At 36.6% G+C, this 13674-nt stretch overlaps 1 protein-coding gene across 11 annotated transcripts in view; it reads right to left on the bottom strand.

Moving 5' to 3' along the window:
- Positions 1 to 13006, bottom strand: part of LOC763130 (neurogenic locus notch homolog protein 1-like) — a 58123-nt gene extending 45117 nt beyond the window's left edge. For all 11 annotated transcript variants that reach the window (XM_030988537.1, XM_030988540.1, XM_030988546.1 and 8 more), the window contains exons 1-7: positions 12874 to 13006; positions 6819 to 6932; positions 6064 to 6248; positions 5126 to 5281; positions 4464 to 4611; positions 2648 to 2818; positions 1317 to 1598 (exon numbers count right to left, since the gene is read on the bottom strand). In XM_030988537.1, coding sequence (XP_030844397.1) covers positions 1317 to 1598; positions 2648 to 2818; positions 4464 to 4611; positions 5126 to 5281; positions 6064 to 6248; positions 6819 to 6932; positions 12874 to 12943 — 1126 coding nt within the window. In that variant the 5' untranslated portion in view covers positions 12944 to 13006. The remainder of the gene's footprint in view (positions 1 to 1316; positions 1599 to 2647; positions 2819 to 4463; positions 4612 to 5125; positions 5282 to 6063; positions 6249 to 6818; positions 6933 to 12873) is intronic.
- Between the last annotated feature and the right edge of the window lie 668 nt (positions 13007 to 13674).

Genomic DNA, 13674 nt, shown 5'->3' with positions numbered 1-13674 from the left:
TCTTTTTTGGACGGAAAACACGAAAATCAAGTTAAAAAAAGCTATCTTAAATTAGAGTAATGACAGGAAAGGAAATAGTTACTTTATTTTAAAAACTACTTATCAAAATACAAAGCATGTGAGTAAGTCTATCTGGAATGGAAAGACATTTTGTTGTATAGTGGCAGTTGCTAGAATTGCTTTTTGTATAGAAAGATTATTATTATTTGTTTTAAGCAAAACCATATATATGATTTGTTCGTTGGTGTAAAGATTATTAATATAAACCCTGTGAAGTTCTCAAAAGTGAAGAAAAATGTGATCAATATATCAAATGAAGTAAATGATCGGATTCTGTTTTTAAATGTTTGATCCTTTTCCAAAATCATGGCCTTTGAAAGACAACATATCCTGGACGAAATCATTGTCTCTCAAACTTGAATGTGGCACTGGAAGAAAATAAGAACATCACTAAAGAAAGTGATTTTTCATTTTGGGTGGAATTCAATGTACAAATGGACACAGTTGACTTTTGCAGCACCTAAGCGACAAATATTGAATGGCTATGATCATGATGACAAATGTCAGTCGTTTCCTATCCTAAAACAGATGGTGCGCAGTAGAGATCGTTGTGGGAATCAAAATTCAAATCTGCTCTAGATATGACCATGCACCCCCATGAATCATGTGATTACTCGAAATCAAGAGAAGTGTAGTTTCTCTCAATACCGAACCGAACTGTAAAGCACCCTCGAACCCTTTGTCTGTTCGATCTTTCACTTATGTTAATTTTGAATTCAGAAAAACCTCAATGATTTTCCTCTCCAATGGCGTAATGTTTCTTTCGATCATCATCGGCATACTTTCATGATACAGAAATAGCATACGTATCACCCAATTCGTCAAAGTGACGATTTAAAGTCTAGTTCCTATTATTATTTGATATATTAGTAGTAGTAGTAGTAGTAGTAGTAGTAGTAGTAGAAGTAGAAATATAAGTAGCAATAGTAGTAGTATGTATTCATCGATTTACTAATTTCTTCTCCTCTTTTTATTCTTCATCGTTCTTCTTCCTTTTCTTCTACTTCCTTCTTCTTTCTTCTTCTTTTTTCTTCTTTCTTATTTGCCTTCTTCTTCTCAATTTAAAAATAAAGTATGAACATGCAACATTCTACAAATTAGCAGCAACAACATTCAACGAGCGCCTAAATTCTCTCAGATAGAGTTTGGTCTAGAGAGGAATTCTCGGAGCTCCATGACTATTGACACTAGGGCGCGAATGTGCGCTCGTGTCGCAACTTTCACTCTAAATACGCCATGGTGCAGCTACTATTTACCTGGGGCAGGCTCAGTCATCGGAACGACCGGTGAGGGCGGGGTCGGAGCGACGGGTGAGGGCGGGGTACACAAGTCCTCGCTGTCACACACACAAAAGCTTAGGCTGGAATTCAGGTACATCGGACGAAGATGGGACGGAAGGCTGGTTAATGGGTCTGGCGAATCTGCTTTGATAATTGCGACTGTCGCATCATCTAGACATACGTCTCCAGCCGGGATCAACTGGCTATACTGCGCGGGGTTGCATCCTCGGTCCATGGTCGTCAGGACGATGAGACCTTCTGCAAACCGATACATTAGACCACGTTATATTGAGGATGATGATGATTATAATCATAATCAGCATAATGATAATAATGATAATGATCGTGATAAAAAATAAACATCATTAGGTTTATTTCCTCTTTTTAACATCATTAAAAACCAAAACTAATTTAATCAAAATATATGTGGGTCTTAAATCTGTATTTGAGTGATCGTTGAGATGCTCTAACGCAACGTTCAAGTTTACTCCATAAGGTCACAAGCAGTCGCGTACTAGATGTCACCGTAAGCAGAAATCCCTACTCCTAGTCAAACAACCTTTTAACCTCTGCATTCGATATAGGTGAACTTTATATTTTTTAGTAGTGGAGTCAGTGAAAGTGCCAGTTAAATATTTGTTAATTTGTTGTTCCAATTTTCTTTTTGCGTAAGGTTGATGGTGGATAATAATAATACTAATATTGGATATTCATATAGCGCACATATCCAATAATGCCGAGTTAAACAGGTTTCCCTCTGCGTTCGATATAGGTGAACTTTGTATTTTTAGTAGTGAAGTCAGTGAAAGTGCCAGTTAAATATTTTTTTATTTCCTGTTCGAATTTTCTTTTGCGTAAGGTTGATGGTGTATAATAATAATAATAATATTGGATGTTTATATAGCGCACATATCCACCCTGCAAGGTGCTCAAATTGCTCCAATATTACCCCGGCTCTGCTAGGCTACCGATTTCGGTATCATTCAAGGAATTCCTTCCTACCGGTCCCCATTTACTTTAACTGGGTGGAGTGTGGCAAATGTAGATCAATGTCTTGTCAAAGGTCATTAGTGCTGCTGCGGGATTCGCACCGCGGACCTTGTGATCGACAGTCCGGCGGCGTATCCAGTCATCCACGACACCTATACATGTCTTTGTCATGAAACTTGTGACATCTTAATCGCAATCTACCTCTCGAGGCTTCTCAAATGAGTTCATAGCAAAACTTTTCGGTGTTCTAAGACCTCATCGTTATAGTTTATTTGCTTGTTTGGTTTCTGAAACATCTATTACTAGTTTGTTCTTACCTGTCTCATGCCAGAAGTTAAACAGGCTTATAATTGTCACGCAGCTGGCATTTCCTCCGCAATCTGTCGGCCTAGGCTCCGTACATGAGCTTCTAATGATATATGGTATGTTCAAAGCCTCGTCGTTTGTTGAATATACCGCTGAACATTGTTTGCAGGTTATGGCCTCCCCTGCATTCAGAAAAGGAATACATTAAGATTCTTCTCCTTGGTGTTACTCTATCTCTTTTACCCGGTGACAATTGAATACAGGGACCTTTTATTTCGTTTATTTTAGGTATCTTTCTTTTAAATACAATTACAAACAATATATATTTTATCGTTGACCAAAATTTGCTTGAACCTTATGTCTGACAGTACATCGGGCCAGACCCATTGCATTCCCAGTTAATAAAATAATTTTTGATTCATTTCTTTGTTTTACAAGAATCCAGTGTCGTACAATAAGTGCAGGAATTATTACGTTGTAGAACATTCTGCCACTTGAAAGGACACTATTAATTTACTAAACAAGCTCAAATTTTCGCCTGATTGCAGAGCCTACCAATCATTGAACTGATATTTTGACACACTACATACGCAACATAATGAACAAGTCTAGACTGGAATTTAGTATCAATCACCTCCCATAGGCATAACACGCATATTAAGCAAAAATCTGACATATGTCGACTTCAATCACAATTTTCACCGTAATGACGTTATCAAAATGAATAAATATTGGTAATGAACTTGTGGAGGATTGTCTCAGCTACAACATATCAAAGTTTATAAGAAAATCGATCAATATTTACAGATATACATTCGATTTCCCATAAAGATACTGACGTCATAATGTGCGTATTCGTATTTTGACTTCCAAGGCTATTATAATGACGTCACGATGTACTTAATGGCCAAATGAGACATGAAATCATATCTCCGACTCATACTCTATCTAAACAAAAATTGGCAGTCTTTATTCATCCCAATGGACTTTTGATAGGCATTTTTTTGCCAATATATGCTATGTAATACATGAGCTCGCACGCACGGATATTTATCTTCAACGGACGCTCATACCGTTATTAAGAGTGATAAAGAGATAAACATGGCATCAAATTGTTCAGAAAATTATGAGGAATATTCTGTCAAAACTAATATACAAGGAATTATTTTTCGTTCGGCAGTGACAAACGAAAACGTGCAAAACTGCGTGTTTTGCGCGATTTTTTATGAAATGCTTATAATGGCCTTAAACGTATGCAAAAAATTTGTTAAACGATTTTGAGCAATTTAAAATTTTACGCGCGCGTTGACGCGCACACAAACGCGTACGCGCATTTTTGCGCGCATTTATTGACCTGAAATTGACCGGACAGATATTGATCTTAATCCTGATAATTATAAATGAGAAATTCCTTTCCGTTATGAAGATATAATCATAAGAAAATAAATTTTGAACAAATCTCATCGTCTCACAAAACGTAGTGTGTCCATGCGAGTTAAGTAAATTTCACTTAAATAAATTTCTTTCATTTGGGCGTGAAATGAATGTGAAAATGGCATGGGATAGTCTGATCTCCAAGAAATCTCAGCACCAAAAGTTGAATCGCTATAATCAGGATGAATCATACCAGTCTTATCATACCTTAAAACAAATCATAATTATCAGAGATCGTTGTGATTATCAAAATATAAAATTTGCTCTTGAAAGTACCATGCACTCCTATTTTTTAAGTGTATACTCGAAATCAAAAAAGTGTAGTTTTTCTCATTACTAGAAATTGAATATGGAGCAAAAAAATGTTTGAGTATCACTAGTTTTAAAACTGACCTGTGAAAGGGCCTTCACCGTAGATCTCCATACGAAGACTGATGCTGACGAACCAGCTGACAGGCATCAATCGGACATAGCGGCACATTTGGGGTACAGGCAGAGTGTTGGTCACGATGGTGTTGCTGTCAACATTACCGGTGAAGATCTTCAATGATAAAGGAAAATCAATCCACTTTTGAATGACTCAAATGATTCTGCGGTCAATTGCAATTGAACTAAAGACAATCTAATTAAGCATGCTGAAAAATACATATTTTTGCATGGTCAGTGCCTGTCCATTCGTTTCTATTTGAAGTTATATTCTGATGACATACAATTCTAGTTTTCGAGACCTAGTAATAAAATAGGAAAAAACATGATATGGATTGAAGAATTTTGGCTTGAAGTGGATTTCTTGCTCTGTAATATTTACAATTATAGACAGTTCTTTAATCCTACCTAATAGTCTTTTGCTACTATACTTTGTGTATGCAGAATAGTAGATAATACACCTAACATGTTTATGTGTTTTGAGGTAATGACTGCCTTTTTCTTTAAAAGAAAGTATTGTAATATGAAAATATTTTAATTGTTATCAACAAAAATTCAAATGCCTTCAATTTCTACATGAATAGAGTCAATGTAATATTAAAGAATGAATAATCAGAGAACAAACTTACCCTGTCAGCTCCAGGGTTTGTGGAGATGCCCTGCACGGTGTGAAAGTTCGTGCCATCAGTACTACAAGCAAGTTTGTAGCTTGTTACCCACTGGCTTGTATCTTCTCGCCCTTGAGTCGCAACTGAAGTGATACGGTAAAGGTGTAAAAGATCCACCTTGTAGAAAGAAAATAATCGGAGGAAGGATTATTGATGTTAATTCTCATAATCATCAATTTTTTTATCTCCATGACAACCTTTTAACCAATGAGCATGTTCCAAAATATGTCGAATCTATATAATTAAAATACAAATACTAAGAACGCCCCTCCAAGGGCAATATTTAAATTAGAAGTTCTCGACATTGATACTTTAATTGTCTGAGTAATATCGAATAATTAGATTGATGCCCTTAAAAATGGAAACAATTGTTGACTTGGATATGAATAATAATTGGCAATTTTATAGTAGCTTTACCTACAGAGTGGAGATAACATCTCCGAATCCATATGTCACCTCAAAAAGTGGCCAATTAAAACAATTTTAACAGTGTAAGTGAATAGTGACAAAGAAATGACTGGTGACTTTTTCATTGTTGACCTGGTAACAGCAGTAGAATAGGAACCCATATAACTGATTGGTGACTCTTTTGTTACTGACATGGTGGTAGCGGTGTATTATGAACCCATATGCCATATAACTGACTGGTGACTCTTTTGTTACTGAGATCGTGGTAGCGGTGGAATATGAATTCATGCCATGCATATAAATGACGGGTGACTCTTATTGCAGACTTTGTGGCAGTGTATGGATACAAATCAAACTATGGCCTAACATTTGACTATTGACCCTTTCATTACTGATACGGTGGCAGCAGTGGAATATGAACCCATGCCATAGAAAAAAGGGTTGCCTAAATGTTTCGTGTTTGAATTGGCCTTAAGAAATTATTTGCTAACCTGGATCCACTGGTTGACATTTCTTGCTCGTGAACACCAGGCTCCACGCAGGTTGCCGTCTCGAGCCAGGTTAAGACGACCTCTCTCTGCACCATGGTCAGCATTATACTCACTGGAAGCTGTCATACTTGAATCCGGGATAACATAACTCTCAAGCCCCAGAGGGCCAGGCTCATTCAAGATAGCTGTAAGTTAATGCGTGACAATGTATAGCAAAATGTAGGAAGTGGTGGTCAAATAGGCAAAAAGGATCGAATGCCCCTATCAGATTGACACACAATAGACAAGAGTGTAGTTATAATCTGGACATGAGCAGAAAAAAAGATTATTTGTAAAAATTGTAAGGCCCTCTCCAAGACAAGTACTTGATATTTGCTCATGAATAAACAAGCAAAGCATTATATGTTCTACAGGTAGATGTTTTCCTATGAAATGAGGGGAATCAAAAGCTATTCGAGGAGACCTATCCATGTCTAAAACATCCGTGGATATATTATATGGAAGTGGTGGTCAAATAGGCAAACATGATAAAATGCTCCTATCAGATGGACATACAATAGACAAGTGTGTAGTTACAATATGGGCATGAGACTGTCAGTCAAGAAAACTCTCCAAGGATTTCAACACCAATGACAACATGTTTCTTTCTTTCTATTTCCTTGTTTGCTTTTTATCTTTAATGTCTTGATGAACAAGGAGCAATTGCTTTATATAAAAAGTGTAGGTATGTAATCTGCTTTGACTCTATATCTTACCTGTTTCACACGTAGGCCCAGTATATCCAGGATCGCAGGCACAAGTAAAGGTGTTTACTCCATCACTACAAGTTCCTCCATTCTCACAAGGATCGGGAGAACAATCGTTGATATCTGTGCAAATTGAGTTCCAAAGTCAATAAATGGGATAAAAGGGATGAGAAAGTAATGTCCCTTTTGACATATTTATATTCATTATTTTGTCGGTGAACAGGTAAAACGAAGTCAAAACTGGCAATCTTAATACAAATAATTACAGTTCTGGAATAAAGTCTTTCATTTGTAAAACTATTAATACAAAATATAACTGAAATAACAGAACAAAATGTCTCTTTAAATGTTACCATTTTTTTTCTCAAAAACTTGGCAAAAAGTTTGAAATGCTTAAAATGGATTAAAACGTGTGCTAAATGAATTTTAGATAATTCAGAGGATTTTTTTTTTGCGCGCGTGCGTCTTACTAATTGAAAATGATTGGATCGATATTGAACTTGATCAAGATAAATAGGAAGGAGAAATGATTTTACATTATGAAGATATGACCATGACTACAAGTTCCTTTATCATCACAAGGATCGGGAGAACAATCGTTTGAAATCTGTGCAAATTGAGTTTATTGACCATAAATGAGATAAAAGGGATGAGAAAATGATGTCCCTTTTGACATATTTATCTTCATTTGGCGGTGAACAGGAAAATAAAGTCAAAATGGCATTATAAATACAAATTACAGTTCAGGAATAAATTCCTTCATTTGTAAAACTATTAATACATAATTAAAATGAAGTAAATTAACTAAATATCTCTTTTGATGTGAGCATCTTTTTTTTTTTAAACGTTGCCTTAGAAAGAAAATATATTTTGAAAAAATCTCATCTTTTTTACAAAAAACGTAATGTGCCCGTGCCAGACAAGAAAAAAAAATCACTAAGGCAAATCTCTTTCATTTGGGCGTGAAATGAATGTGAAATTGGACGCAGAAATGGCATGAGACACCCCAGCACCAAAAGTTGAATCGCTATAATCAGGTTGAATCATACCAGTCTTTATCATACCCTATAACCAAGGGAGTCATTCCGAGCTTGAGCATGGGGGGAGTTACTTTCAAAGTTATACCACGTTATGTCGCTACACACACACTTTCTTTCTAGTTATTCTGTTTCAAGGCGTGTACTTTCATTGGTGACCGGTTGAATTTTTGTCTTTTTTTTAATCTTTGAGGTTTATCAAATTATTAAAGCGGAAGCTTTGACTTTTCATAACAATTTTAGAGAAAGGCGATTCGTTGTACCGTTCTCGACTCTTAATCCTTGTTAATCCAGCCCACCCCCTCCCGCGCAAAGCGCGTACGCTTTGACTTTTCATTAAATTATTAGAGATAGAAGACGATACGTTTTACCATTCACGACCTTAATAATCGACTGAATTTTTCAAAAATGTTTCTTTTTTGTTCCTTTTTCTTCCTACGTCCTCTTACTTTTTCCTCTTATCTCTCTCTCTCTCTCTTTTTGGCCTACGTTTTTTTGTTGGGGGCGACCGCCCTCCCCCCCCCCCCCCTTCCCTGGCTACTCGCCTGTTTGTGATTATCGCCGACAATTGGTTAACCATGGATGTCAGTTTTCAAGCAAAAACATGAATTCAGGCCCTGGTAATTTAATTACTCTGCATTCTTCCATATTTCTCTGAAGAGTAAATCCCTTCAATTATTTCTGATACATATAGTCGTAATCTATAAGATTTATAGAATGACCAGCATCAATACTGATCTAAGAAAGCAGAGTTTAAAGAAAATATTCAAGGAACTATTGTCATTAGTTTCCCCTCTAAATTAACTCTGTGGGCAGAGAGTTTAGGAAAGATTTGTGGGCTAATTCAAAGTATTTGTTTCAAGGATGAATGGATGACTAATTTATCAACTTTGTGCAAATTAGTTGAGTTAGGAAGCATTTGAAAGATAAAATATTGAAATTTCAAGAATCAATACAAGAAAAGAGAAATATTTACTATGTTGGAAGTAATCACAGGATTCAGAAGGGTCAGAAAATTTATTGCCAAGACAGGGAATTTAAAAATACTTTTTCCCAGAAGAAAAAAGTTAGGGTAAGTCAGGGAATTTGTAAATTTCTTCTAGAAAGTCATGGGAAATCATTTATTCAAGATATTTGTTTATGGTTAGCAAATTCGCGATTGGACTTGCCCTGAGTGCATGGCAGTCAGATCCATTGGTAACTTTGTAAATCAGCATCTCACGTAAGCAATCAGTCATGGAAATTTCCATTTTTCTGCTTTGGACATTCAGGGAAAGTCAGAGAATTTGAAAATGTGTAAATACATGAACCCTGTAATCAATGACTAAATTTGCATAATCGATGAATGGTAACGCTTGGGACATTAAAAAAAACATCATCCATTTTAATGTATTTCAATAGTTTTTAATACATATTATCAACAAAGTGCAGGGACATATAGCATAGGGGGTAGGTCATTCACATTAGGAATTTCAGTATACAACTAATTGAATATCCAAATGAGGGATATTCCAAAATGTGCATGTCCCACGCTTTACTTTTTGAAGATAATATGTTCTAATTATTTCAAGCAGTACATAATGGAGCAGCCCGTTTGCTTACTGGGCTGAGGAAGCATGATCACATCTCTCCTGTCCTGGCTGAGCTACATTGGCTTCCTGTCAAGAGCAAAATTGAATTCGAGGTCCTGCTGCTCACATTTAAGGCAATTCATGGTCAGACCCCAGGATATGTGTCATCTTTAATTGAACGGCGTCATCTTCGCCCTGGACTTTGCTCATATGGCCTTACTCTCCAGATGCCCATTACTCATCTCAAAGGATATGGAGACCGGGCATTTTCCTCTATTGCTCCTCGCCTGTGGAATTCCCTCCCATCATCTATTCGCGAAATTGACAACCTGGACCACTTCAAAGCTTCACTCAAAACTTTACATCTTCCTTCAGACATTTAAATGCTAATTTTATTGGAGGAGCCCGCGCCTTTGAATGTTTTTTGAAACAGATATATGGCGCTATTCAAATGCTGTTCATCATCACCATCATCATTATCAGATAATTTGGCTGCATGCAAAAAAAAAAAGCATCGTCTCCCCATAAATGAGTGGTACGGGGAAATTGCAGCAAATTATCACTTCCAGATCGATTTAGATTGTAGGGGTGTAGTGAGTCTTTAATATAGTGTGGCGACATGCCATGGAGGGCCAAATAAACAAGTAACGTTATTTTTACTGGACCCTTTTCTGGACAGGTAGCCACTAGCCAGGGAAGAGAGCGTAGTCATCATCATCATCGATATACGGGAGTGAGGTAGTCCTATAGATCTCCCGGTCGTGTTCAAAGATATAAGTTCAATTGCCAGTTTGCGACTTAAAACGTAGTGCAGAATGCGTGGATGTCAGGTTACATGAAACATTTTAGCAAGCCAGTGTTTATCTAGACCAGTGTTAAAGATACCTATGTTACGTGCAGTGACTAGAGATTCTGGCAGTTTATTTCATAGCTCGATAACACGTTTACTGAAGAAACAGCCTCTGACAATAAGCTTGTGATGACTATTAAACAGTTTAAACTGATGTCCCCGAGTGAATTGGTACTCTGGTCTCTTCAATTCAATTCAATTCAAGGTTTATTAAAAAATATCTTCGCAGCCGCAAAAGGCTGAATTGCGATACAATTTACAGATAAAAACATGCAGAATTACAAAATATACATATAAATTACAATAAACATACTTTGACATAAATTAAAAATCAAATATAAAATATATAAACAGAAAACCAAAGAGTTCAAAAGTGAGTTTACAAAAATAAAAATGAATACAAAAGAAAGAATGTTTTGGATTGAGTCTGTCAATACCATGAAGTATTTTATAAACCTGGATCACATCAGCCCTCTCACGCCGGTAGCGAAGTGAGAATAGATCGAAATTTGTTAAGCCTTTCAGGATAGGATAATACACTCATACCAGGAATAATTATTGTTGCTCTCCGTTGCATCTTGCGGTCAGCTTTCATGAAACGGGGATTCATGATACCGTACAATGTTGTGGGCGTACCAGAGTTGTGTTCAGAGGTATGAAGATGTCCTGGTTGGTATTGACAAAAGCTCTTAATATAGGCTTAATAGAGGACATTCTTGGTGTGAAAGTAAGGAGTCTTACACTGGAATTTTGGAGGGATTGCAGTCTGTCTTGCTGCTGTTTGGTAAGTCCAAACAAAATATAATAACAAAAGTCTAAGCGAGATGAGATAAATGCATGGATTAATTGTTCACATGCTTGTTGAGTCAAAGATTGTGGTATGAACCCAGGGTTCTGCAGTTGATATCTCACAGACTTTGATATGCTAGATGCATGTTCAATAAATGATATATTAATGTCAAATATCACATTAGGGTTACGACCATTTGAGGCTGGCTTTATAATTTTGCCACCTATACATGCAGCACTAAATTATAGTTATTAGTATACGCAATACGCCTTTCGTGCATTGTATCTGTTCCTGACAATACGTACTCACACAACCAGGGGAGTGTTTCACGAAGACAAAGATGACATTTAAGTTGGAATTAACTATGGCAGGCCGTTCATGCCACTGTTTTAACTCTCACCATTTACTGGCATTGGTCTATCAAGGGACGTACAATTCATGGTCACAAATCTACATAATTTCTTTTAATGATAATTCGTTATTGAAGGAAATAATATTATCTAAAGATCATAATGGTGAGAGCAAACCGTGGCATGAACGGCCTGCCATAATTAAGTCCAAACTTAAAGTCGATCTTAGTCTTTGTGAAACACTCCCCTGGAGGAACTGGGCTTGCCTTCGCTCAATACACATTACAAATTGTAGGGTCTGTGCTTGCCGAATTATTCTACTTTCGTTTTTCCGAAGGTTCATACATCCTGAACACAAATTGGCAAAGTATACCTCAGGGACTCAGGGAGTACTTCATTCATAACATTTGTTGCGTTATTTCGATGGTTCATTGTTCAGAAGGCTCTTAATTCCGAAAAGGAAATAATGTTCATTATTCTAAACGTTGGTATTCTGCACGAAAGTAAAACAAACCCAGCGTTCTATGACATTTGTGGAAATATGATCATTCGGAATAATAAAGCCTATTTCATTTTCTTCTTTACAATCCTTATTTCATCTTCGGATTTACGACCCTTCCAGTTGTTTAACTTTCGAGGTAACGAACCTATATAGAAATACGGACGTCCAGAATAAACGAATCTTCGGAATAAGCCACAAAACTGTTCACAACTTAAAAACCAGTCGCGACGACTACTGGATAGGAGTTCATGAAAGTTGTGTAATCGTTTATTTATGCATCGGCGGTACATTCTACGATACACACTCAGGTGGAATCCTTATTTTCAAGAGGGCATAGAAAAGATATTCATAAAGCACTTCCATCACTTTGGCAGTAATTATTCTGAAATGCAATGAAAAGTGGGACGTCTCCATATGTTGTAAGAGATCTGTGGATATTTTGGGGTAATTTGTACAAGTCCTATATCTATCCAGGGTTCTATCCGGGGTGCGTTATTATTTACCTTCGGAATCAAAACGACACGCAACATTTTACTCAAGTCCAAATATCTTAAAAAAGAGAGTGCAATCACTGAACTGTATTGTAATGGTATGTTAGTTGATTACATATACATTTTGTTTCTCTTCGAATTCTGTGATTTTGTAAAAGCTTTTGCTTTTAGCGCTCCTAAATAATCGATAATATTAGTAGTCGTAAAAGCAGAGTTTCAAAAATCTCAAACTTCATTCTAAATTGTCTTGGTTTATAGTGCAAACCCCAAAATACTATTTCTGTTATTATTAGTGATTCTTAATGATTGATTTAATGCAATAGATCATTGAGTTTTAAAATGGGACAAAAGTTGACTATCTTTCACAGTTGGCCCCAAATTGTATAGTTATTGTCATGCTGAAATGAAACGTATCTAAAATGTTGGCAGTAAATTGATGAATGAAAATTAAATGAAAGAAATGTATACCTTACCATTATTAGAGATAGAGCTTGCCACACTGATGCAGAGAAGAAGCGAGAGTATAGTATAGCCTTCCATCATAGCACAATTTACCCAGGACCATCGGGTAGGATGTATCGATGAAAAGTGTGAATAATTCTTAAAGGAGGGGCGTTTTTATAGAGACATGATAACAAAAAGAGTCTCTCCTTCAGAGATTTGAAAGGAATCGAAATATTTAGCCCTCCCCCTTTCTCGTTAACCAACCGACCGTGGTGGCTGTTACAAAACTGGCTCAAAGAATAGGTACCTGGACCCTGTTATTATACAGTACACGCCGAAAATCTCCGCAACACGATTACACCAGGGAGGTGAAAGAAAGGAGTGGTAACTCTTTCAAACTCATTCGTGAGTTCTAAAGCGTAACAATGGGATGTGTAACGTTCCACTTGGCTTTGAAGTTCCATGCTCTGAACCGCACTTCCACTGCGGGGAATTTCGGAGGCCATGCACCAGTTTCACATTTATTAAAAATATCAAATTACCGGCAAAATTTCAGTGTAAATTATAAACTTTGTACGGGGAATGTAATGGGAATAGTGCACCAAACATTTTTTCCAATTTAGTACTACGTCCTTCCTATAATTTGTGTGCCCGAGTTGGTAAAAGAAAAATTAGATCCTGACAAAAACTCAATATTTTAGGATAATACGCTAATTTGTGCGTGTTTTAATGCCCCGTTATTTAATCCATGATATACGATCTTCGATAACTATAAGTTGGCTAATGCGTGTTTTCGCGTGTGTTCTGTTTTTTTTTTTGCAGTTGAAAAA

Source organism: Strongylocentrotus purpuratus, unplaced genomic scaffold (genome assembly GCF_000002235.5).
Source record: "Strongylocentrotus purpuratus isolate Spur 01 unplaced genomic scaffold, Spur_5.0 spur5_scaffold_17, whole genome shotgun sequence".
Lineage (NCBI taxonomy): Eukaryota > Metazoa > Echinodermata > Echinoidea > Camarodonta > Strongylocentrotidae > Strongylocentrotus > Strongylocentrotus purpuratus.
The sequence above is the reverse complement of the archived record's forward strand: the minus strand, read 5'-3'. Positions and strand labels throughout refer to the sequence as shown.